This window comes from Eumetopias jubatus, unplaced genomic scaffold, assembly GCF_037043125.1.
Source record: "Eumetopias jubatus isolate StellerSeaLion01/CBP00866 unplaced genomic scaffold, mEumJub1_p1.0 scaffold_15, whole genome shotgun sequence".
Lineage (NCBI taxonomy): Eukaryota > Metazoa > Chordata > Mammalia > Carnivora > Otariidae > Eumetopias > Eumetopias jubatus.
Window position 1 is genome coordinate 73,022,782 of NW_028274821.1, and position 23,133 is coordinate 73,045,914.

Here is a 23,133-nt window from a genome sequence, read left to right on the forward strand (position 1 = left end):
GAGTCCCACATCAGGCTTCCTGCTCGGCAGGAAGCCTGCTTCTCCCTCTCCCACTCCCCCTGCTTGTGTTCCTGCTCTCGCTCTCTCTCTGTCAAATAAATAAATAAAATCTTTAAAAAAAAAAAAAAAGAATGAATCAAGTAAGTTTAGAAAAGAAACAAAGACTCATGTTCAGTTACAGTAGTGAAGGAAGAAAATAATTTTGCTATAAATTCTCAGCTGAGTTTAAAATGAGATTTCTGCTTAAGTGCCTTAATGTCCGTCCTCAGCAGCACGACCTCCTACCTCCAACACCTGCCAACAGCTGCTGAAGTAGGCCAATGTAGATCTGAACAGGGTGGGTTTCTCCACTCTTGGAAGAAGATGATGAGGATGTCGCCTGGCCGCCTGACAGCAAGGTCCTTATGTAGCGTCCAATGGCTGGGGCGTGGTCCTGCATATCAGCCAAACTCTGGGAGGTGGGCACCACTCCCGCACTGTGCGCTAGGCACATGCGCAAGTACAGGACTATCTAAAAGCAGAAGGAAGAAGAATACCAGACAAGCTCCTCAAGAAATTAGTATGGGAGGGTGCTCTTCAAAATGAGTTTCCCATTTTCATTCCCCCCTCCCCCCGCCACCTTCATAAAGCTATTCAACAATCCTCACGAAAGCTGGAAAACATGACTCAGTACGTTAACTGAAATTACCATAATGGAGCACAAATGACTCAGTACGTTAACTGAAATTACCATAATGGAGCACAATTTACATAACAAGCTTTTACAAATCCAGAGTGTTTTTAGTGGAGTTTAATGGAATTAAAATGCAAACTCAACTTTTTAAAGTCTAAACAATTACAGGGGCGCCTGGGTGGTTCAGCCAGTTAAAGCCTCCGACTTGTGATTTCAGCTCAGGTCGTGATCTCATGGGTCGCGAGACAGCCCCGTGACTGGCTCCACGCTCAGCGGGGAGTCTGCTTGAGATTCTCTCCCTCTGTGCCTCCCCCACTCGCATGCTCGCGCTCTCGCTCTAATAAATAAATAAATCTTTTTAAAGATTAAAAAAATAGTCTAAACACTTACAATAAAAAATTGTTATTTTTGAAAGCTGGGGGGAGAGGGGAGAGTGAGCAGAAACCTGGGGCAAATCATCTATTCCTGTGGAACTCCAGTTGTATTTAATCTCCACCAACATAAGAATTTGAGAAAATGGGTTCAAATCATAAGAGTAGACGCACCACCATAAAACCTTCTGATATAAACTGGCCACCCAGGAGTCCTCCTGAAGTTCTTTCCTTGACAGCTAAAATAGGCAGCAATTCCACTGTGGGTATCTTACTCTGAACAAGATTACCTCTTGTCATTTAATTAATGCAAATCAATGACCTAAACAACAGATAATCCAAAGAACCTCAACATAGCCCTGGCTTTAAAATTCAAATCTAATTTTGCTGTAAAATCACAATAGTAATCAATGCAGAGCACCCAATTCTTCCACAAACAATCTCACTGAGATAAATATATTTACAGACTCCACTACGAATTGAAATAATACCAATTACTCAACACTGTTTTTCTAATAAACAATCTGGTGAAGGACAATGACATCACCATATGGCTTTATCTAAAACACAAAAAATTTCAGACATCTCTTTGGGTGTGACATTATCTTTTAGAACGTTTAGAGAGAGCAAAATGGAAATAGGTCAAAGTCCTACCTCTCCAAAGGCTGCTGGGTTAAATGGAAGGACAGTGGTCCCAGTCATGTACTTAGCTGGAGTTTTCATTCGATGGGAAGCCTAATAAAAATAAGCCAAAAACAAACACAATTACTAAAACATGGAGCACGTGTGCCCTTCCTCAATTCAAAAATAACTGTATCTCTAACTACATTATTGTTTGCTACTGTTTTTTTCTAATCAAAGCATTTTTCCATCAATCATGCTGATCTGCACATGTCCCTCAAACCCTAAATGATAGGTGTGGTGTCTTTTCTTCTTCCTGTTTTTACTGGCTTATTTAAAAAGAATAAACCTGCTCAGGGCACCTGGGTGGTTCAGTCAGTTGAGCATCTGACTTGGTTTCGGCTCAGGTCATGATCTCTGGGTCGCAAAACTGAGCCCTGTGTCAGGCTCTATGCTCAGCGGGGAGTCTGCTTGAGATTCTCTCTCCTCCTCTCCCTCTGCCCTTGCCCCTCACATGCGTGCACGCGCGCTCTCTCTCAAATAAATAAATAAATCTTAAAAAAAAAAAAGAAAAGAAGAAGAAACCTGCTCCAGGCATCTACGAACAGTCACCTCAGGCCACTGCAGGCCAGTTACTTTCATTACAAACGGAGGCAGGAGGAAAAGATGAGCACAAAAGCATCTTCTCACCACAAATATGACTGTGCCTCAGAGAAAAAAATCATGGCTACTTAGTCCTGGCCTCCAACTCCCTTAAGATGTCTATCTAAATAAAAAGCCAGGACCACCAGCCTACTCAAAGGAACCCTGATGTAAAAAGTGGGACAGGGTCAGGACTGGGGGTCACAACAGCCAGTACTCTGTCTGATCCACCAGCAGAGAGAACCACACACACACACACACACACACGAGGCTTGCAAAAGCAGACGTGACGTTCCCTTATGATCACAATGGAAAAAATCTGAACTGTTCCCTGAAGCATTCTTAAATTTATGGTTTCTAAATAATATCCTTAAAAATACAAAAAAAAAAAAAGGTATTTTTAAGCATGTCATACCAAGGAGAAAATTTTTAAACCCAGCCAAAATGTTGACAAGCATAAAAGGAATTTAAGTAATTCAGATTGGGGCAAAACAGATCAATTTTGAGAATTAACATTTTTCTCATTTTGTATTTTCGTCCTCTCCTTGTAAATATTAACACTGTTAGAAACCTTACTACTATTCAACATTTAGTGATAACATTTTAAATGTGTCACCTAAAAAAATACATGTTTATTTTCATGATTCATTATATGACCCAAACTAACTATCTGAAGTTAAATGCCATACCTTTTCGTGAATATAATACACCATTTCCGGGAAAGAAGGCATCTGCTTAGAAGCACTTTCTTTTCTGTTTCTACCAGGAAGACACCTTAATACACGCTGTGCTTCTCCATGAACTTCTTCCCGTCTTACAGAAAGACAAATAGGAATAAAAAATAAATTGCAATAATGATAGAATGATCATGTGATGATTAAGAACAGCCATTTCGGGGGATCTGAGAAAATGTCTTAAATATATTCTTAGCTATCTAAGCAAAGAGTCATAAAATACATTGTAAGAAACTACTTCTTTTTGGAAATTTCTTGAGATTTGAAGAGTTACGTGGCTTGCATCTTTTAAGTTTACCCACAGAAAAAAAAGAATATAGGGTATAACTAAAGGTATCATATCAAGGGCCATATTTTTAACTCTTTAATAAACTGCTTCCAAATTCCATAGAGCCACACTGAAAACAAAATAAATTTTAGTAATTTTCAAATAATTTAAAATGAACCCAAATTCAAATTAACACCTTTTGAAACTTACGGATCTCCTGCAGCTAGTAAGAGCAAATATCTGGAAGGTATATGATCTGAGGGAAACACCGTGCTAGCAAATTTCACAGCCACCTGTCGAACTTGAACTTCAGGCTATTTAACACATAAATACACGCACACACAAACACATACAGATTTTAAAAAAAGAAGAAGAAAGAAGAATCCAATTACCAACAGCTCATTCCAGTCAAAATAAGTCATCTTAATTGTAAAAAATCAAAAACGAAGTTATTTTAATAAGTATGCCTAAGTAAATAAAATGAAGACAAATCATTTGTTGAAAATCTTTAATCAAGTTGTTTAAAAGTCTTTTGGACAGCGGCATCACTTAAAAAGTACTTTTATGAGCTAAATAAGGACCCTCCAAATAAAGCAGGAAGACCCACAAAGACCATAGCCAGAGGATGTCCCTGTACACGCACATCCTCCACCCAACTTTGGGACCACGGTCACTGTGAACAGGTTTCTCGCCGTCATCTCTGCTTCCCCAACCCTCAAACTGTCAGTCACATGAATGAAATTAAGATATTTGTTTTGTTTTGTTTTTTAAAGATTTTATTTATTTATTTGAGAGAGAGAATGAGATAGAGGGAGCATAAGAGGAGGGAGGGTCAGAGGGAGAAGCAGACTCCCCGCTGACATCAGGGAGCCCGATGCGGGACTCAATCCCGAGACTCCAGGATCATGACCTGAGCCGAAGGCAGTTGCTCAACGAACTGAGCCACCCAGGCGCCCCGAAATTAAGATATTTGGCAGGGAACACAAACAGAGGTTACCTGGAATCTCTATAAATTTGAAGCAAATTCGTCTCCAAGTTTTTCAGATTAGCTTTAGTTAAAACTGACTCCGAAGGAGTTTCAACTACATGAATATATTCAATTCACCTAAACAGAATAATAAACTAATCTACGAATACAAAGTTCAATGAAAGAAGCAGTTGAAGAACCTTTATTCTGAAAAGCCTTATTCTCATGTACCTTCCCCCCAGGTCATTCTCCTAGTCACAAACCTAACATAGTGAGATGAGAGTGATATTAAGAAACAGATACTGTCCTATTCATTCAGGTATTCTTGTTCTTTTAAGCATTCCTTGAGCTACAATAAAGAGCAGTGATATTAAGGACTAGTTCATATGATTTGGCCTAGAGTCTGGTTGCTTTAAATGTAGTCTGAGAAAAGAACACCAACTAGCTTCGGTTTAGTAACACTGCTACATGATTTGATCTGCATGTGTATAACCAGAACCCACATGCATTATACAAGCATCATATATCCTTGTACGATTACCTAGGGAAAGATTTAAGTGTTCTATTCTAATGAGCTTCCAAATAAGCCCACACTTCTTTGTCCACAATATAGGACTATGAACCATGTACAAGAGCATCCAACAGTGGAACTCGATATACAGTACTGTTTTTGAGTGTACATAATAATCCTGTCATATTTCAATAGAAACCAGATATCTTTCTGAACCTTTAGTAATTCCCTTGATATCAATGTATTACATATGCCAGCCAAATTTCAGTAAGACACAATATATATTAATCATACCAATACTTTTTGACATCATTCCCTCTTCTAATCTCCCTCTTTCTACTCCTAGAAATGGAGGACAAAGAACTGACTATAGCAAGTCCATATTATTTTATATTGTATATTATATATTACATATACGTATGTGTATATATAGATACTCAAAATTTTCTATAAAATACCATGACAGCCAAATAAAGAGGACTAGAAGGAAGAAGACTATGTATGATATACTGGCTTACTTCCTACAGACTCGATTTTAAGGTATAAAATTTGTCTTTCTTTCCTTCTGCTTTTCCCCCAGTGTTGGCTATAGAACTCCATCCCAAAGGACTGTAGTGTTCAGCTACCAAGTAAGACAAAAGACTTCCAACTTGGAGGACACGACATCAACAACAGTTTCCCAACCTGAAAGGCTTTAAACATAAAACCTCTGAGAATATCACCACTCCTTCTCCCCTAAAATCAGATTCCCATCATGAAGAATTAAAAATCAATCAGAAATCACAGTCCTGGGCCGCCTGGGTGGCTCAGGTGGTTAAGTGTCTGCCTTCGGCTCAGGTCATGATCCCAGGGTCCTGGGATCGAGTCCCACACCAGGCTCCCTGCTCAGCAGCAGGGAGTCTGCTTTTCCCTCTGCCCTCCCTCAAATAAATAAAATCTTTAAAAATAATAATCACAGTCCAAGTGAAACCAAATATTCTTAATTGTCAAGATCATTAAGGAAAAAAAGCAATTCCAATTCTGTTCTTAAAAATGTACACTGTATCAGCAACCATGGCAGTTCACATAGTTGGACCTACCTTTATTAAGTATGAAGCCACAAGTGCCTCCATGAGAGTTCGCTGTGCTCCCTCCAAAGTACTATAAGCTCCCACCATCATAGATAATGCTTCTTGAATAGCAAGCCGAGTCTCAGGCTCTTCCTATAAATATAATAAAAATAGTGTTTCCCTCCCTGTCGGGTTTCCAGGTCAGCATCCAAGTGGAAAGCATAAACCTGCTGGGTGTTTCCCTACCTTACAAAGGGCTTCAAAAAGCTGCTGCACAAGAGCTATATCCTTGGTGAATAAATGGGGCATTCGACTGTAAGAGAATACAAGACCATTATTACGATCGTAAATTTCCATGAGGTTAGAAGAAAATGTAACTGAACACAAATTTTCTTGAAAATGCATTTTCATCTCTAAACATAATGTCAACAGGGTGCCTGGGGGGTTCAGATGGTTAAGCATCTGCCTTCGGCTCAGGTCATGATTCCAGGGTCCTGGGATCGAGTCCCGCATCGGGCTCCCTGGGAGCCTGCTTCTCCCTCTGTCTCTCTCTCTCTGTCTCTCATGAATAAATAAAAAATCTTTAAAAATAAATAGATATATAAATAAATAAATAAACATAATGTCGACATCATTAGATTACCTCCCCAAAGAGCCAAATATTGTTAAAAGTAAATACTTAGTTCTTCAACTGTCTAATATAAGTAACCCATGATTAGAATACATACTACCCAGACAGAGCCTTTATAAGATTCCATGCATTCAGTTAACATTTCTGATTTTAACATAAGAGAAATAGACAATTAAGACCAAACTGCTATTTAAACTAAAGGCTATCATGTAAGTGCTGTATCAGGTGACTGAGGGTGGCTTTCCTCTGAGCCCCAAAGATCCTTTCCCTGCACAGACAGAAGAGCAAGACCTAGTCTACACAGGCCAGTACAGGCCTTGCGCCACGGCTGGCAGCACCACACGGTGCCACAGTCTCCCTGAAATATAGGGAAGGAAGAGGAAACCAGGAGGAAGTGGAAGGAGGAAATCATACCATAAGCAGAAGAAAAAAAATCCACCTCTGGAAACAGGGCCACTCAGAATCATAATATAGCACTATCAGAAAAGAGAGTCAAGAGCTAAACCTTGATGATTGTGGTTATAAAGACTAGTTGGTAAGCAGCCACAAGAACACTTAAGGTCAATCAAATGTCTCCAGGGTGCAAGAAAAAGTAACCCGTTAAGATACAATCCAGTTCAAAAATCTCATTTCAAGACTACCATTTAATATGGAAACATATCTATCTTCAAATGGAATGTCTCACATCATTTTCCTTCTACAAGGAAAACATTCCTAAACAACCCATGGCCATTAAATACATTTCCTTTCAAAATCACAACCAATTTATTCTCCATCCATTATTAAATGCCACATAATTTTTCTTAGTTTACCAACAGGATATCTCTCACTGAAGAAGAGTTTACTCACCTGGAGAGTTTTCCAACAGCTGAATATGCCATTGACAGTAGCTTAGGGTCCTTGAAATTAAGAAAAAAAAAAAAAAGAACAAAAAACAGACAAAACAAAAAATACAGTAAACGGCAAAACCTTTTTGCTGCAATTACATGCATTATTTTACTCCTTGTTAAACCTGGTCTCACTCTGCCTAACTACGTGATATTAGCATCTAACAAAACAAACAAACAAAAAAAGGTCCAAACCCGGAATCATCACACTACTGAAAAGAAAAACAAAACAAAACTTTGCATCCCCAACTCACTCCAAAAGGAAAACACAGAGATCATATATGAAAGGGTTCTCTCAGCTGGTGCTAAGTTCAGGATATTTTCAACACTATGTACCCTGCAAACACCAAAATTCATCTTCAACACACTGGGAAAACAGCTTAACTTATCAGAAAATTCACCACTGGTCGCACAGACTAGGATCCTCCATCTCTCCCCCCAAAATTGCAGTAAGCTGGGGAACGATTACCTAAAACACTGCATGATAATAAACAGCTTCCCCTCATATCTTCCATTATAAAAAATGAAAGGGATCATAGTCATCAAGTGAGTGAGGTTCCCTCCTCAGACAGACAGAATTTTATATTGTTTTATGAAAACCAATAGTCTGATTACTCAGAAAAAAGGAACACCTCTGTGAGTTGAAGTTTATACAATTAACATAGGACTCACTCTTCCACACCTTGATGGACACACTTAACAGATTCATCTGTTGGGAAGCCCTGCAGGTACCTCCAGGAGGTACAGAGATTAGGGACCTATGGTTTATCTGGCCTCTTGAATTTATTTTTAAATATACAGATTCTCCCTAAAAGCCCAAAAGCATTTTTATTTCTACCAACCATCCCAAGCATCAGACTATGTATGCCATTAAAAAAACTCTGAAAGGTTTCCTAGGCCTCAAAAACCCTGCAAGCACTATTCAGTAAAAGATAGGAGAGCCAGGCCTACCACTGCTCCCAAAGGAACTGTACAGGAATGAACAGCTTTTCCCTAATAATAATACCTACTAAAGTGCATTCGATGTGCTGAACAATTTTTGTGTATAATCTCATTTAATCTTCACAATAATCCAACGAACAGGTATTATTTTCATTTTTCTAATAAAGAACAGAGCTCCAAAGAATTTAAGCAACTCATCAAAGAATAAAACTAGGATTCCAACTCAATTCTAACTCCAACCAGCAGAATGTTAATTAGTTTACAGCTGCAAACATGCATTCATGTTTAGTTAAGACTTGGGAAAATAATGCTCACTAGAGTTCTTGCAATATTACCTTCTTTAGCAAGTTCACCCGAACTACATGAAGATGGTTAAGAGTGACACAGCAAGGACAACGGGGATCCCAAAGAACGCTCATCCCACTTAGCTTAAGGAATCAAAAACTTACTGAATGCATGTTTTTATATAATTTTGAATTGGTAAAAAACTCAGCCCTTAAGAATTAACACTATTTCTAAATATAAGCAAATCCAAATAAACATCCATATGGAAACAAATCATAAAATAAAATGTAATGCTTTCCATTCCATTTTTGCACAGTGCCTAAAAGCAGAATAAAATGCAGTTGCTTTAAAAGATGTTATTTAAAGAAGCAACAAGACCCCTCGAAATTTGTACTGTATTTTTAACACTTAATTCCAAAAACAAAAAAGCAAAAGATGGCAGTAATTTCTGAAATTCACACCACTTCAAGTAAAAATGTTAAGAAATGATGGAACAATAGCAAACTGTAACTAACTAAACAAACATGCAGACCAGAAAGATTGATAACAGAAAATACTTTAAAATATAAAATGTTAACAGTGTTTAAAAGACAAGTCACTTACCTCTTTATATTCATTGATTAGCTTGGTGAGGCCATTCAAAAGCATTGGACCTAATGGCTTAATCTTGATTTCTGGACAACTTTAAAAAAATAGCACACATACACAAAAGCAAGTTAAGAATCTCATTATTAGCGTATCTTTTCAGATGATGACTTAAAATAATTAGAGACACAACTGAAATAACCTATTAAAACCTAAAATATTTTCAAGATGAGCAAACATGGTTTCTTTCTGGGTAAGAAAGAAATACTTGAATCATTTGCTCACTCCAACAGCTTGAAATCTTACAAATATTTCAAAAAAACTTACGTTATACAAATGTGATGCACAAACTGCAGGGATAATGTTCTCAATTTTGAATTCGTATTTGTACCAAAAAGTCCATCATACACCACCTATGAAAAAGGGACAATGTCAAGAACACCAATTAATACCAGCAATTTGCTATTCTCAGATATTAGGATTCAACAGCAGATCTTGTGCACTACCCCTTGTTATTCAAAATTAACACAGTTCTTTTTAATACAGATAATCATCTTAGTTGACCAACTTAGGAAGCCGTCAGTAGCTCCAATCAGGAGTCTGTGGAATAACAAACACAGTGGTTGATCTTGACAGTCTGCAAAACTTGTGGGTCTACCACCAGAAAGCAACAGAGTTCACAGTGGGCCCTCAGTCTGCCACTCCGTATCACACAGGGGACATGAGCAGATAAAGCCACTCTGGTTCCTTAATTACATGTAGTCAGTCATTCCAAACAAATTATAATAAAAGCTTCATGGAAAATGTCAAGATTAAAGCATTTATTCTACAAGTGTAGAATACAGGTGCTCCATGTATGGTGTAGTCATGCCTAGGTGGCAACAGATCACACAGGTGAGTCCTATACAGCATCCAGAAGGTTCAGACATTAGACAGCAATGTCAAAGAAATCTAAATTCCTCAAATTCCCACTTTCCATGGGACGGACAGTCTTACACTTAGAAAAAAAAATCTCACATTGGTTTCTAAAATGACTAGCAGTATTCTGATCTTACTTAACAATGACATGTGACTGAACAGGACCGAGCTCTGCTGGGTAACCAACACTAGCCAGGTACTGTGAGACACACGAAGAGACAAGCATTGCTCCCAAGGCACCCGATCTGCTTGAGGGATCAAAATGTACATACATTAAAAATGATACAGGACAATATATAATCACATGCTACCTTATTCAGAAAAGACTTCTAGAAAATTTATCTGATGATGCGAAATTATACAGAATAATATGGTAAGATAAAAGAAGCAAAAGAATTAATCAGAATACTAATGTTTTATCAGAAAAAATAAAATTCACTGTGCACATATTATATGCAAAGAATTATGCTGGGTACTTTCGTATGTTCAAAATCAGGGTGAGGTACTATGTGCCCAGTTAAAGCCACTGGTATCAGGAAAGAAGAGGCTCATCTGAATGATGCCTTGAAGGATTTCTATGATTGACAGGTGGAGAAGAGAGGGGTAGGGCCAATTATGTAGGAGAAAAGTAATGCAATCATTAAAAATGGGAATAGAAAGAAGATGTGTGTGAGGGACAGTGAGTTTGTCTTTGAATAACCAAGTTTTAGCCAGATTTATTTGGAAAACATAAATAACTACAAATAAAGTACACACCTACAGGATGTCTATGAATATTTTGTCACAAAATTCCAGCTGCTTATTATGTAATGTAGTGTTACTACAACCAAAATTTCTGAACCAGAATTATCAAGACACTACCCAGGAAACAGTGCTTGCGAACACCAATTATAAAACACCAATTATGAAAAAGAAATGACAGAAACTCTGGGATAATTTTATGTTTATGAGACACAGAGAATACTTTAAAGTCATCAAATATTAGAGTGCCAGATGGGGGAATAAAAGTTTTATCATCGAGGGGGAGGAAGTAGCCACTTCAACAAAATAAGCCTTAAGAGGGAGAGATGCTAAGACAGAAGCCTAGGCCCTCCATACAGTGAGCACGATGGCAAGTGTTCTCACTTCGGGACTGAAAAACGAGAGCGGGAGGTGACGCACTGGAGGGAATCCTGAAACAGGAGTAGATGTTGACCAGGCTGAAGGGGGAAAGGGGAGGGCTCTGGCAGGCAGAGGGAACATCATGAGCGGAGACACAGAGCGATGAAAACAGCATCTTTAAAGAGGAACAATCTTCGGTTGGAGCATAAGGTACAGGGCAAGGGGGTGGTGAGACAGGAGACCAGAAGAGAGAGAACTGCTAACCTGTCAGCTCGTACTCGGAACATGGTAACTGAATGAGTACTAGCCACTGTGCTCTCAATTTTCTATCACCCCATTCAGTCTTTAAAACCTTGCTACGAGTAAGCTGCTGTTATTACACCCATTTTACAGATTCAAAAAAGAACTTTTTAAGAAAAACAGAAAAAACCCTGAGGCTTATTTAGGATCTACAGCAAATAACTGATGACAAAATTTTACTCAAATCTATCTGCTACCTGAGCTGAGCTGGTCACCACTTGGGCAAAAAAGGTAGGAGCTTTTGCAGAGGGACTCGTGTCCTGTACTAACAGAGTACAAGGATTTCCAACTGCAACAAAAACTCTGGTGGCAACAGAGAAAATAGGCTGACTGTCTTTCAGATGAGAGGAGGGGAAACAAGATAGATTACTGTGATGGCCAAAGTGAGAAGGCACAGTCCCAATTAACATCAGCATTAGGTGGAGGGAGATGAAGATATTGAGGCAGCAGAATCAAGAGAATTTGGCCACTGCTGTCATGTAGGGGTTCAGTTAAGGATGACACTTGATAACTGAATTTTTCCACTTAACTGACCACCAGAAACTTGTTTGCCTAAGACAAACATTTTTGGAGAAAAGCCACGCAGAAAAGCACTAGTTTGAAAGGACAGTCACCATACATTTAAGTTGAGTGTTAACTATATATAGTATGTATCCTATAACAAAAAATTAACCATGTCTGCAGCTAAACTTGAGATAGAAAAAAAAGATGGAATCTCATTAGACTTGTTATGTACATCAACATACCTCCCAAATATGCATTAATGCAGTTCTTTCTGTAATTAGACAGACATAAAAGTTGTAAACAGGCCATTTTTCTCTGGAAAGAATGAATTACCTGGATGTTAGCTGGGAACGTTTCTGCAGCTTGTCTAGAACGAAGGAGATGGGGGACAATCTTTAACTTAACCCTTGTACTGACGGGGTCCCTCTTCAGCTCTGGTTTCAGAACTGCTCCCTGTTAAAAATATGTTTAATTATAACTCAGCAGTTCAAAATTACTATTCACTGAAAACAGTCATGAGAAATCATAAAATCACTGGTCTCTCAATCTTTTCTTTCAAGATTCCTTTACACTCTTACAAACTACTGAACATTCCAAAGAGCTTTTGCTATACTGAAATACCTATCAATATTTGCTATATTAGAAATGAAAACTGGGAAATTTTTAAATATTCATTTAAAATTATAATAAATCCATTATACATTTTCATAACATATTTTTAAGATTAACTATATTTTCCCAAACAAAAAACTGTACTGAGTGGCACTGTTTCATATTTTCTCTAAATATCTTAATTGTCCACCTTAACAGAAGAGAGTTGGATTCTTTTATCTTCTGCCTTCAATCTGTTCTGGTATGTTGTTCTAGTTAAATTACATAAAAAAAAAAAAACTGGCACTGGGTGGGGCCAAAAGAACAAAACAAAACCCAGTTTCATAAAGATATGTGTTTGGAAAAGTGGGGATGATTTTAGCTTTTTCGGGTAATTCCATATATTCTTTGATACTACAGCAAAACTTAATAGTTTCTTAAAGGCTAGTTACAATTTGGATTTGAAACCTTATCACTGAACTTTTGTATACTCTGTTATACTAAATTCCACTGATCTGTGTTGCCCACTGAATGGCCCCCTTACCCTCGTAATGCTTCTGTAACATCACTGGTCATTTGCAAAGTACTGGCTCATGAGTTAGGCAAACATTTCATTATAAAATAGTTTTTAAAATCACATGTTATTATCACCATCAATCTAATCAGAAAAATCTGTAGGTACTGACAAAATGTGAGGCTCATTGTGATGGGTACAGGTTTCCCTAAATAGTAATTTTTGCTTGAAAGTCCAGCTTTTACCACTGCCAATAAACCACGTGAATTGTTTTTCTTGAAGCCTCATTTCTTCATTTTAGAGAACGTATCTGCCAAATACCATCTCAATATCCACAGCTTCCCAGCCTACAGGTAAAATAATTTTTACTGCTTCATCAAAGATATTCTTTTCTTTTTTAAGATTTATTTATTTTAGAGAGAGGGAGAGAGAAAGTATGCATCAGGAGGAGGCACAGTGAGAGAGGGAGAGAGAATCTGAAGCAGACTCCACAGTGAGCACGGAGCCTGACACGGGGCTTAATCCCACAACCCCGAGATCATGACCCAAGCAGAAACCAAGTGTCAGCTGCTCAACTGAACCGCCCAGGCGCCTCATCAAAAATATTCTTAAGTAAAGCTGAGTTTTATTCTTTTTTTTTTTTTTTAACAATGAGTGCTGACAGTTAAGAACACAGTAACTACTAGTACTATTTAGTGACACAGTTGTGGTTTGTGCTAGGACCCCAGCAGTTACACCCACCATTGTTGGTGCACCATCAGTGCAAATATCAACACAATAAAAAAAAAAAATCTCCCTATGACCCGACAGGGGTGCATGGACCACATTCTAAGAAGCACTGACCTAATTCAACCCTTTCATTTTCTCCACAAAGAATATGAGGCCAAGAAAAGCCCTGTGATTAGCCAAATCTCTCCTCCCCAGGACATTTATGTGCAGCCATTCAGGACTAGAACCCAAGGGGGAGGCTCCCAATTCCCAATTCATTGTTCTTTCTGCCACATCACACTCAATTTAATCTAACTGGAAATAGTATGTGGGGGGGTATGATTTTTAAAACAACTATTTATGGTTTAAAAAGCAAGCAAGCAAAAAAATAATCCTTGTATGTCTGGATTTGAACTTGAGAACACTTTTAAACACAGTGAACTGAACAGAATTTAGCTTATTAAGAAACACCTTACTTGGAGGCTTCAGAAGAACCCATCTATTGTCCTAGATTTTAGACCAGAGGTCAACAAATGAGCCAATGGGCCAGATCTGGCCCACCATCTGTCTTGATAAAGCCTATGAGTTAAAAATAGTGCTTATGTTTTCAAATGATTTTTTAAAAATCAAAAGATTAGTACTTCAGAATATGTGAGTATTATATGAAATTCAAATTTCAGTAGCCATGAAGTTATACTGGCATACAGCCATGCTCCTTCGTGTGTTGCCTACAACTGCTTTCATGTTAGGGCAGAGCTGAATGGTTGTTGCCTCACAATCACATGGCCGGCAAAGCCTAAAAAACTGACAGAAAAAGTGTGTGGATCCCTAATCCAGACAGTGTATCATCATTATTTAAGTACAGGAATTGAAACGACCAGCTCAAATAAACTAAGTTACCAGAAAATCTTAATCCACCCAGACAACATGGCTTAAAACTAGTATTTCCTCCAGGATAAATTCAGCTTAAGTCAAGATAACTAGGAGAAAAAGTTCAAATATATGGAGCTCATGTCAACCAAATGCTTTTTATGATGATGTGAGAATAAACCAAAACAACCTACCTCTTTTGTCTTCAGTGGTATATCTCCAAGGTATACCTTGTACATCTTATTAATGATGGCAGGATTATTCCAGTCAATCAAGCTACAGAAGGTTTCAACACAGCTTGTTAAAATTATTTTTTTGGTCCCACTTCAATGATTTCAAAAAATACACAGCCCCAATATTCGTTACCAAAGGAAAATGTCAGAAATACACAAATGAACTGAGCAACTGACTTGTAGAAGAGAGGAAAGGGATTAATTTAGATCAACATTAGTTTCTAAACAGAAATCGAGGAAGTCACTTGTCCCACCCTGATTCAATAGCGCATTACATCCACGGCCCAATTTGACACCCATACAAGAAAAATGGACTGTATTTCCCTCTCAAGGCCAATGTCACGGAGCAGTTCCGACAGAGCAGAGCTGTAGTACACTTGTTCAAAGAGAACTGAGGCAAGCATCATTCTTCTGTTGAACTATCTGGAAACCCAAAAGTGATAAGGAAAGTGACCCAAAAATAAAAAAAAATTATCCATTAAAGCCCCAACCCTAAGAAGCTGGCAGCCCCTCCCATTTCTCTTATATTGTGTTACCATGACCTCCAGCCTCCCTCTCTTCCTTCTCTGCCAGCACGTATTTGCAGCTTCATCACCTAACCCTAATAGCAGTCATGCTGCCATTAGTCCCTGACTTGCTCCTACTCGGGCCGCACACTGTCAGGTGAATGAGGATACGGCACCGTACCCTATACCACCACCCCCTGCGGCAGCCCCTCCCAGTCACGTTACAAACCTAGCAGTACCGCAAGCCTGTGTGTCACTTCGTCAGTGACATTTAAACCATACTATCTTCTCTCTGCCTCCTGACACTGGTTCTGCTTCCAAGCTATGTTCTAATCTGTGCAAACACAATTTCTGATGCTGCTCTGACAGGTTTTCTAATCCATCTCTTCTTTCACAGTTCATCCATCTGCCTCTTCCTCAGACAGCCACAATTCCACTATCCTCGAAGATGTTCCACTGTTCTATTAGTTTCTATTCACCTACACTCTCCTCAGGTGACTGCTATTAACCAATCCTCAAGCTCCACCTTTGTTTCCCTTCTATAAATACATCAGGCGTAGAGATTTTTGACAACACATACACACTTTAGTAAAACTTAATGGTAAAAACAAACTAAAAACTAATAAGGATAATTTTCACTGTTTCCTCTACTTTCCCCTTGCCATCTTTCTAGTTTTATTACGTTTGTTGTGAAAATTCAGAAATGTACAGAAATTTATCATCTGTATACCATACCCCTCTCTATTCCTTTTCAGTAACCACTAACTTTGGTGTATCTTTTTCTAGACTTCTCTCTTATGCATGTAAAATGGGTGGATGGTATAGCAGGTAGGTAGGTAAAGAAACAGATTAAAGAGAGATGCATCACCTGAAGAGATACTTCAGGATTTTTCTTTTAACAAAATGGGAAAATATCTACATGCCGTTCTCAACTTATTTTTTACCTCTTAACAATGTTAAACTCCTCTTATGAAAAAAATGCACACTTGTTTTAACAGACAAAATCGAAACGAACTAGAATACTCCTGCACCACATTTACATTTCTAACAATCCGATCCACTACATGGTGTAAAGAATGGGGCCAGCTCAAACACAATGAGAAGTTTTAAAGGAAGATTTTTTGATACTTCGAAACCAAATAAATTCTTTGAAAGGGATACCAGGAGGATGCAGCTATAAGCAGCATGAAGGAACTTTAGATTGGGGGGGGCGGTGTTAAAAGTACAGTCTAGTTCAGTTTCCTTATTCCACAGAGTCCAAGGCCTGGTAGGTTACAAGAGGCTTTCACACTCCATCAGCAAGAGGCGTGACCAGAATTAACGCCATGACAACGTGCTCCTCCCCTACGCTGCCTTACCCCTGCCTTGGAGGGGTACACCGCTCCTAACCGCCCCCACACGTGCAGTCCACTTACGGACATGTAACCGAAGACACAACGAAGTTACCTTCCTTACTCGGTTACACCTACTTGTATCACTTTCTTTGAAGTGGAAAAACGACGATATATGCACTCCACTGCCTTTTAGCATGCTATTACATTAAGCATTAAAACAAATGAAGAACATAACTCTTCCACAATTGTGATAGTTTTCAACCAAGTAACTTAATTTCTCCTGTTGTTTTTCCAGTCTCCCCACATCTCCTGTTTTAAATCAGTACACATATTATTTTGTATTCCGCTGTATTCATTTGCCATTACTTGGGGACAATTTACACATTGCTTTATTACTTTCATAATTATTTGGGAAGATATATAATATTCCATATAGAGACACACAGTTAATTTACTTAACTATTTCCCTGTAGTAGAAATTTGAATGTTTCCATTTTTCTTAAAATTATAGGAAATGGTATAATGAGCAAATCTATAACATTTTTCTAAATATAATCTTTTTCTTCTTCTGAATGACTCTCTTAGGATAAATTCCCAGAAGATTTACATAAAACATTATAAATATTTTTATGATTCATTACATACTGCAAAGTGCTTTCCAAAAATTATTTCGGTTTATAATGCCAATCAACAGGATATAAAAACAACAGTTTCAACAGAAACTTAAATGGAGTTTCAGCTGTTACATAATTTTATTTACCAATGGGTACAAACTGGTACACCAGTGTTTCATTTTGCACTGATTTGATTTCTCACACAAAACATTTTCTCTGAGCCTATCACTATTTGTATTTCCTCCTGTGTGAATTAAGATCTATTCAGCACCTCTTTTCATGGGACCTGTTTTTTACCGTATTTATCATAATACCTACATATCCTTTATTAAAAGCAATCTCAAATGGTCTGACACAGAGGAAGAATCAAAAATGAGTAACTTCTGGGTTTTGACATTCTTAACATCAGTTCTTTAAGTCCATTTAGCTAGACGACAAAGGTCTCACTTCTCATGGTAATATCTCTAATCCATTCCAGTTTTAAACTGCTTTTCCAAACAGCTTTTCTTGTCTTATACAGAAAGCTGCTCCTAAAGCAAACTGTCTTTATTACAAATTAGGTATATTTCATAATCTCCTAAATTGAATGTCTCATTATAGAAAATCCTGAAAGAATAAATATGTGCTGAGTGAGCTTTCAGAAATATGGACTCTTTTCATTTTTTCAAGGTGAAAAGGGAGGTAGTTTACCTTTGCTTGCTTTTCAATTCTAGGTCCGCTGCTGTCGCTACACTGTGGCGTGTGTCACTAGAAGCAATCACCAAGTGGAGAACAGCTTCGAGTTCAGGCACCTGTTCAGCCTCTATGAATTTCACTATACCCAATTTGCACTGCAGATAAATGAAGGGAGAGAAAAACAGTGATCAAAGAAACAAATACTACCAACCAAAAATTAATAGTGACAACAGTAGCAGCTCCTGTTTAGGCTTACAATGTGCCAGGGAACTGTATATAACATATATTCATGACTTCATTTAACCCTCACAATCTATGACATAAGTAATATTATACCCATTTTTCTGATGAGGAAACTGAGGTGAGGCTTAAGAGATCAAGGCACATAGTACGTGATGAAAACAAGATTCAAACCCAAGTTTCTCCAAATCGAAGACCATTATAATACACAGCCTTCCTACTTAGGTTACAGTCTCTCTAGAATGATAAAGCCTTAAACTGAAGTCCAAACTTGGAGCCTACAGGTAAGAGATTGGTACATTATAAATAGAGGGCTCAGTGGATTGTTTTGACAGTTCAAAAAGAACTAAACCACATTCCACAGAATTCCACTCTATTGTTAACATATTCATTCTGTCCTCAATATTCTTACAGACCGAAAACAATAGGATTTCAAACACACTCTAGTCAAGGCAAGTGAAATTTTAACCAAACAGTATTCAATCTAATTGAATGGCTAAAATAAAACACAGACTGAAGAAGGATTCTAATTAGAACTTCATGCAATGTGAAGGAGCTATGAATTTCAAAACAAACAATTCTATTTAGGACAAATATGCCTGAAAACTATCTTTACCTTTAAAAATCAGTTATATACCACTTCTTATGTATATGAATCAAGATTAAGAGAGCTTATAATTATTAAATAATAACATGCAATTTAAAAAGGTATATAAACAGATCATAAAATGCTTGCCTTCCCTACCCTTGTTCAAAACAACTTACTTGTGGCAAGAGCCACAAGAGAAAATACTCATTTACTTAAGCCACAGAAGAACAGTTAATGGAAATTAACTACACAAAGATATAAACAAAAAAATGTGCAAAGAAATCTGAAAATAATACTAATGTCCATCAATAGGAAACTAGTTAAAATCTTATGTGCTTTACACATAATTTTATATATATTTATATATATACTTTTATATATATTTATGTATTTTTTATAATTACATAATTTTTATAATTATGTTATATGTAACATATAAAAAGATGACTTTTTAAAAAAACTTTATATATTGTTAAATGAAAAAAGTAAACCACAAATACTGTATTGCATGTAAATGTATGTAAATGTAATATGTAAAAATGTATAAAACTGTACTTATATACATATACACACACAAACACACACACATAGAGTAGGCTGTAGATGAATGACAAACTAGGATTCCAGGTCATTTTTAACTTCTCTTTATAATGTTCTGTACTACTTGAATCTTTACATTATCATAATGTTATCATTAGAAAAAATAAAAACCTTTGTTTAAATAAAAAAAAAATTATTTCATCCTTGAAACTAAATGGTTCATTTAGATTCACTAGATTATAAAATTGACAAAAACGTGGAGAGGCCCTTAAAAATTAGCAAATAATTACCAACACAAGATTACAAGTTAGGGCGCCTGGGTGGCTCAGCTGGTTAAGCGACTGCTTTCAGCTCAGGTCATGATCCTGGAGTCCTGGGATCGAGTCCCCACATCGGGCTCCCTGCTCAGCGGGGAGCCTGCTTCTCCCTCTGACCCTCCCTCTTCTCGTGCTCTCTCTCATTTTTTCTCTCTCTCTCTCTCAAATAAATAAATTTTAAAAAATCTTTAAAAAAAAAAGATTACAATTCAATTTAACAATTATTCTCCAGCACTTGGACCCTGAGCCCTCAGAGGGGCCTAGATTCAAAGCCTACTAAAAGGAGTAAGACCAAGGTGCATCTCAAAACCTCAATTCCTTCTACAAAGTGAAATGATTTCTCTACCTCCTTGGGTTGCTGTAAGGATTAAATGACACAAGGTATTCAGAGTGCTCAGCAGAGTACCCATCACATCGCCCACACCGGAAACAGAGGAGCTGCTACTACTATTGACCTTTCTTTCTTACTTACATCATGGTTTGAGAAGGGGAAAAAAAGACCTTTGAAACATGAAGTAAATCTAATCAAACGTAACCCTCGCTGAACAAGTCATTCTATAAATTTGCGAGTGGAAGCAATCCCCCACTTGCCTTTTTCCCTCTCCTGGGGAACACTGCTTTTTGATCAGTGGTCACTTACATTCCCAAAAAGAAAAAAATATCAAATCATTTAGATTGCCATGGAGAGAGAAAGGAAGGATTGGAAGACTAACCCATGTTGCTTGAACTCCAAAATAATTACATACTGATCTCATCTGTTCTTCCCTGAGGTGCCTGATGACACAGACACAGTGAGGCAACTTCTCTGTAGAGCACCAGTCTTTTTTAAAAGCTGCTCAGAGAACATCTGTGTCCTGTTTAAATCCAGAATAAAATGCTTAATGCCAATTTTTAAATTCCCAGCAAGAAATATCAAAGGGAGTCATGCTTTTCCCCCATATTGTCACATGTGAGTATAGGAGTTTCTCGCTTTACACAAAATGTACAGCCCTAAAAAGCTGAATAACCCAAGATAAATTTTATCTTAACTGCACCAAAACAGCTAGATGATTATTAAACCTACAGTCAAAAGCTAAAATGAGCGAAGTTAAACATACTCCGTTTCTAAGCAGGCTGGATTTCACCCTTGCGCTGTGGACGCAAACGAAGAGAACTGAAAAGCACTGCCCGCCCCTCCCTTCCCCTGGGTCTTTAACACATGACTGCCACGATGAAGACAGCACTCTGAGGTCAGGCGGGGGTTGCAAAGCTATTTCATGAGAGAGACTGAGCACATGAGAACTACGGCAGACCTGCTCCCGGGGGACCCCCCCGCCCCGGGGCCAGCGCACTGGGGCAGGCTCCATTATGAACAAGGAGTGATACCTGTTCCAACTGTTCAGGTGTCCACGGGTTATCACCAATAACTCGCTTAGCTGCATAAAAACTCATTCCTGGGGGAGGCTGGGGTATTCCAGAACCTCCCCCACTATTCGAAGAAGAACCCTGTCCTGAAGATGAATTTTGGCGACTCTGGGATTCATTTAACACATATCTGAAAAGGAAAGAGAACTGTAACCTCCCTATTAAAACACACACATAAACATATATGTGCACATTTAGTACATTCAATTTTATACTTTTCTCCAAGATTTTTTCTAGAATACTTGTAAGTAAAATTTCATCATAAAGAAAAATTCTGAAGGTATCTAAAAAAGGGTATTTACATCTTTAGCAGATTAACCACGAGAGTCCATCTGTTCAGCTTAGTTACAAATGAACTATTACAGTCACCAACAATGAATATAAATATTTTGCTCTCAATCTATAAACAACTCTCTAGGAGCCACTATGGACCTACTACAGTTTGAGTTTCAGGTTGACAAATACAGAGAAAGAACAATTGTTTGTAAGAACGGTTAAAAAAAAAAAAAAAAAGAACATTATTCTATATCAAAAGCACAGAACATTTTTACAGTCATTCCCATTTCTGCTAAGTGGCAACTCACCTTTAATTCTTATATCCCATTAGAAAACCCACTGAAACCTCCAAACCACTTACCACACAAGCACATAACACCCCAAAAAGGAAAAAACACTCGGAGGAAAAGTCATGACAATTAGCTTTTCCCACTGTATGTTCAAAGCCCTCTGTAGCTACTTATTTATTAATTTACCACCCTATTTTCATTTTTAGCTTCTACAGATTAAAAATAAGATTTCTGATAAATTCGTTTTGATCCAGTAAACTGGTATTTCTCATCTACAAAATGAAAATTTTGAAAAAAAATTTAATTCAAGTCCCTTCAAACTCTAAAATTCTGTGCTGATGAATTATCAGACTGGATATTAAAATGAAATACCCATTATAATAAAAATTAAAAATAACACTTAGATCCTGATAGTACAGTAAATTATTCCACATTACTTATATGCTATATCCATTTAATCTTAAATCCATCTATTAAAAAAACCTATTAAGAAATCACTTTAATACTTTTATAAAAATAAGGCAAATTCCCACTGGTAAGAAAAACTGGATTGAGTACATTATGTGCCTAAGTTAAATTTGGATTTGGTAAGAAAAACTGGATTGAGGACGTTATGTGCCTAAGTTAAATTTGGATTTCAAAGTTTATTTACCAAAGCCATCATCACCTGCCAATTCTGGCTGCCTCCTGATTCAACAACTATAAAAAGGAGGTTTTCATTTATTTCTAAGTTAAAGCAAGACTAGTGGCAGTAAGTAAATGAATCAGTAATTACTGAACAGCTAACATTATGCAAAACACCATCTTGAGCACAAGACAGAAGAATACCAGGAAGTGTAAGATCTGGAGCAGGCTGAGATAATAACAGCACATAGGAGAGCCTTTGACATGTTATCACATGACAAAGAAACCACCGAGAAATAAGCAATGATAGGACACGTACTGGAAGTGAACAGGTAGAAGTAGTGGAAGCGTTTCAAGGTCTGGAAAATAAAGCCACCAAACTAGAGGGGTCAGAGGGGGGCAAACTGGAAAGGGAAAAAATTGTACAGCATGAACCCTCTTGTGTCTGGATGGGGGGACAGAGGATAGGAAGCTCCAAAGGCTAAGATTATAGTACACATTACCCCTTTGGTCAGGGAAGAAACATAATGAAAGCAGCATTTTAGATAAATATCTCTGGCAGAAGGACAACCTAGAAAGTAAGTAGCCTAGAAGCAAATCACAACCTGGGCCACTGAGCAAGGGACCAGAGCTAGCGAAAACAGCCCTTGACTTCAAGGAGGCCCCAATCTATTAGGGAAGCCGGACATGTCAGCAGTACAATGAAAACACGAAGTGGCAATACAGATGGATAGTTAATGTAATAAGAACCCAGAAAATAGTGTCCTCTGCCCAAGGCAAGAAATTTGTGTCAGAGACCCACACAGCTGACCTCTCAAA

At 37.7% G+C, this 23,133-nt stretch overlaps 1 protein-coding gene across 4 annotated transcripts in view; it reads right to left on the reverse strand.

Moving 5' to 3' along the window:
- Positions 1–23,133, reverse strand: part of ECPAS (Ecm29 proteasome adaptor and scaffold) — a 99,755-nt gene that overhangs the window by 39,508 nt on the left and 37,114 nt on the right. For 3 of the 4 annotated variants that reach the window (XM_028108663.2, XM_028108664.2, XM_028108662.2), the window contains exons 6-18: positions 21,086–21,254; positions 18,050–18,189; positions 14,867–14,948; positions 12,323–12,442; positions 9,494–9,579; positions 9,185–9,263; positions 7,317–7,366; positions 6,083–6,149; positions 5,867–5,989; positions 3,520–3,623; positions 2,997–3,120; positions 1,699–1,779; positions 286–511 (exon numbers count right to left, since the gene is read on the reverse strand). In XM_028108663.2, coding sequence (XP_027964464.2) covers positions 286–511; positions 1,699–1,779; positions 2,997–3,120; positions 3,520–3,623; positions 5,867–5,989; positions 6,083–6,149; positions 7,317–7,366; positions 9,185–9,263; positions 9,494–9,579; positions 12,323–12,442; positions 14,867–14,948; positions 18,050–18,189; positions 21,086–21,254 — 1,451 coding nt within the window. Of the gene's footprint in view, positions 1–285; positions 512–1,698; positions 1,780–2,996; positions 3,121–3,519; positions 3,624–5,866; positions 5,990–6,082; positions 6,150–7,316; positions 7,367–9,184; positions 9,264–9,493; positions 9,580–12,322; positions 12,443–14,866; positions 14,949–18,049; positions 18,190–20,433; positions 20,491–21,085; positions 21,255–23,133 lie in introns of those variants that run through there. The other variant, XM_028108665.2, reaches the window with a different exon arrangement.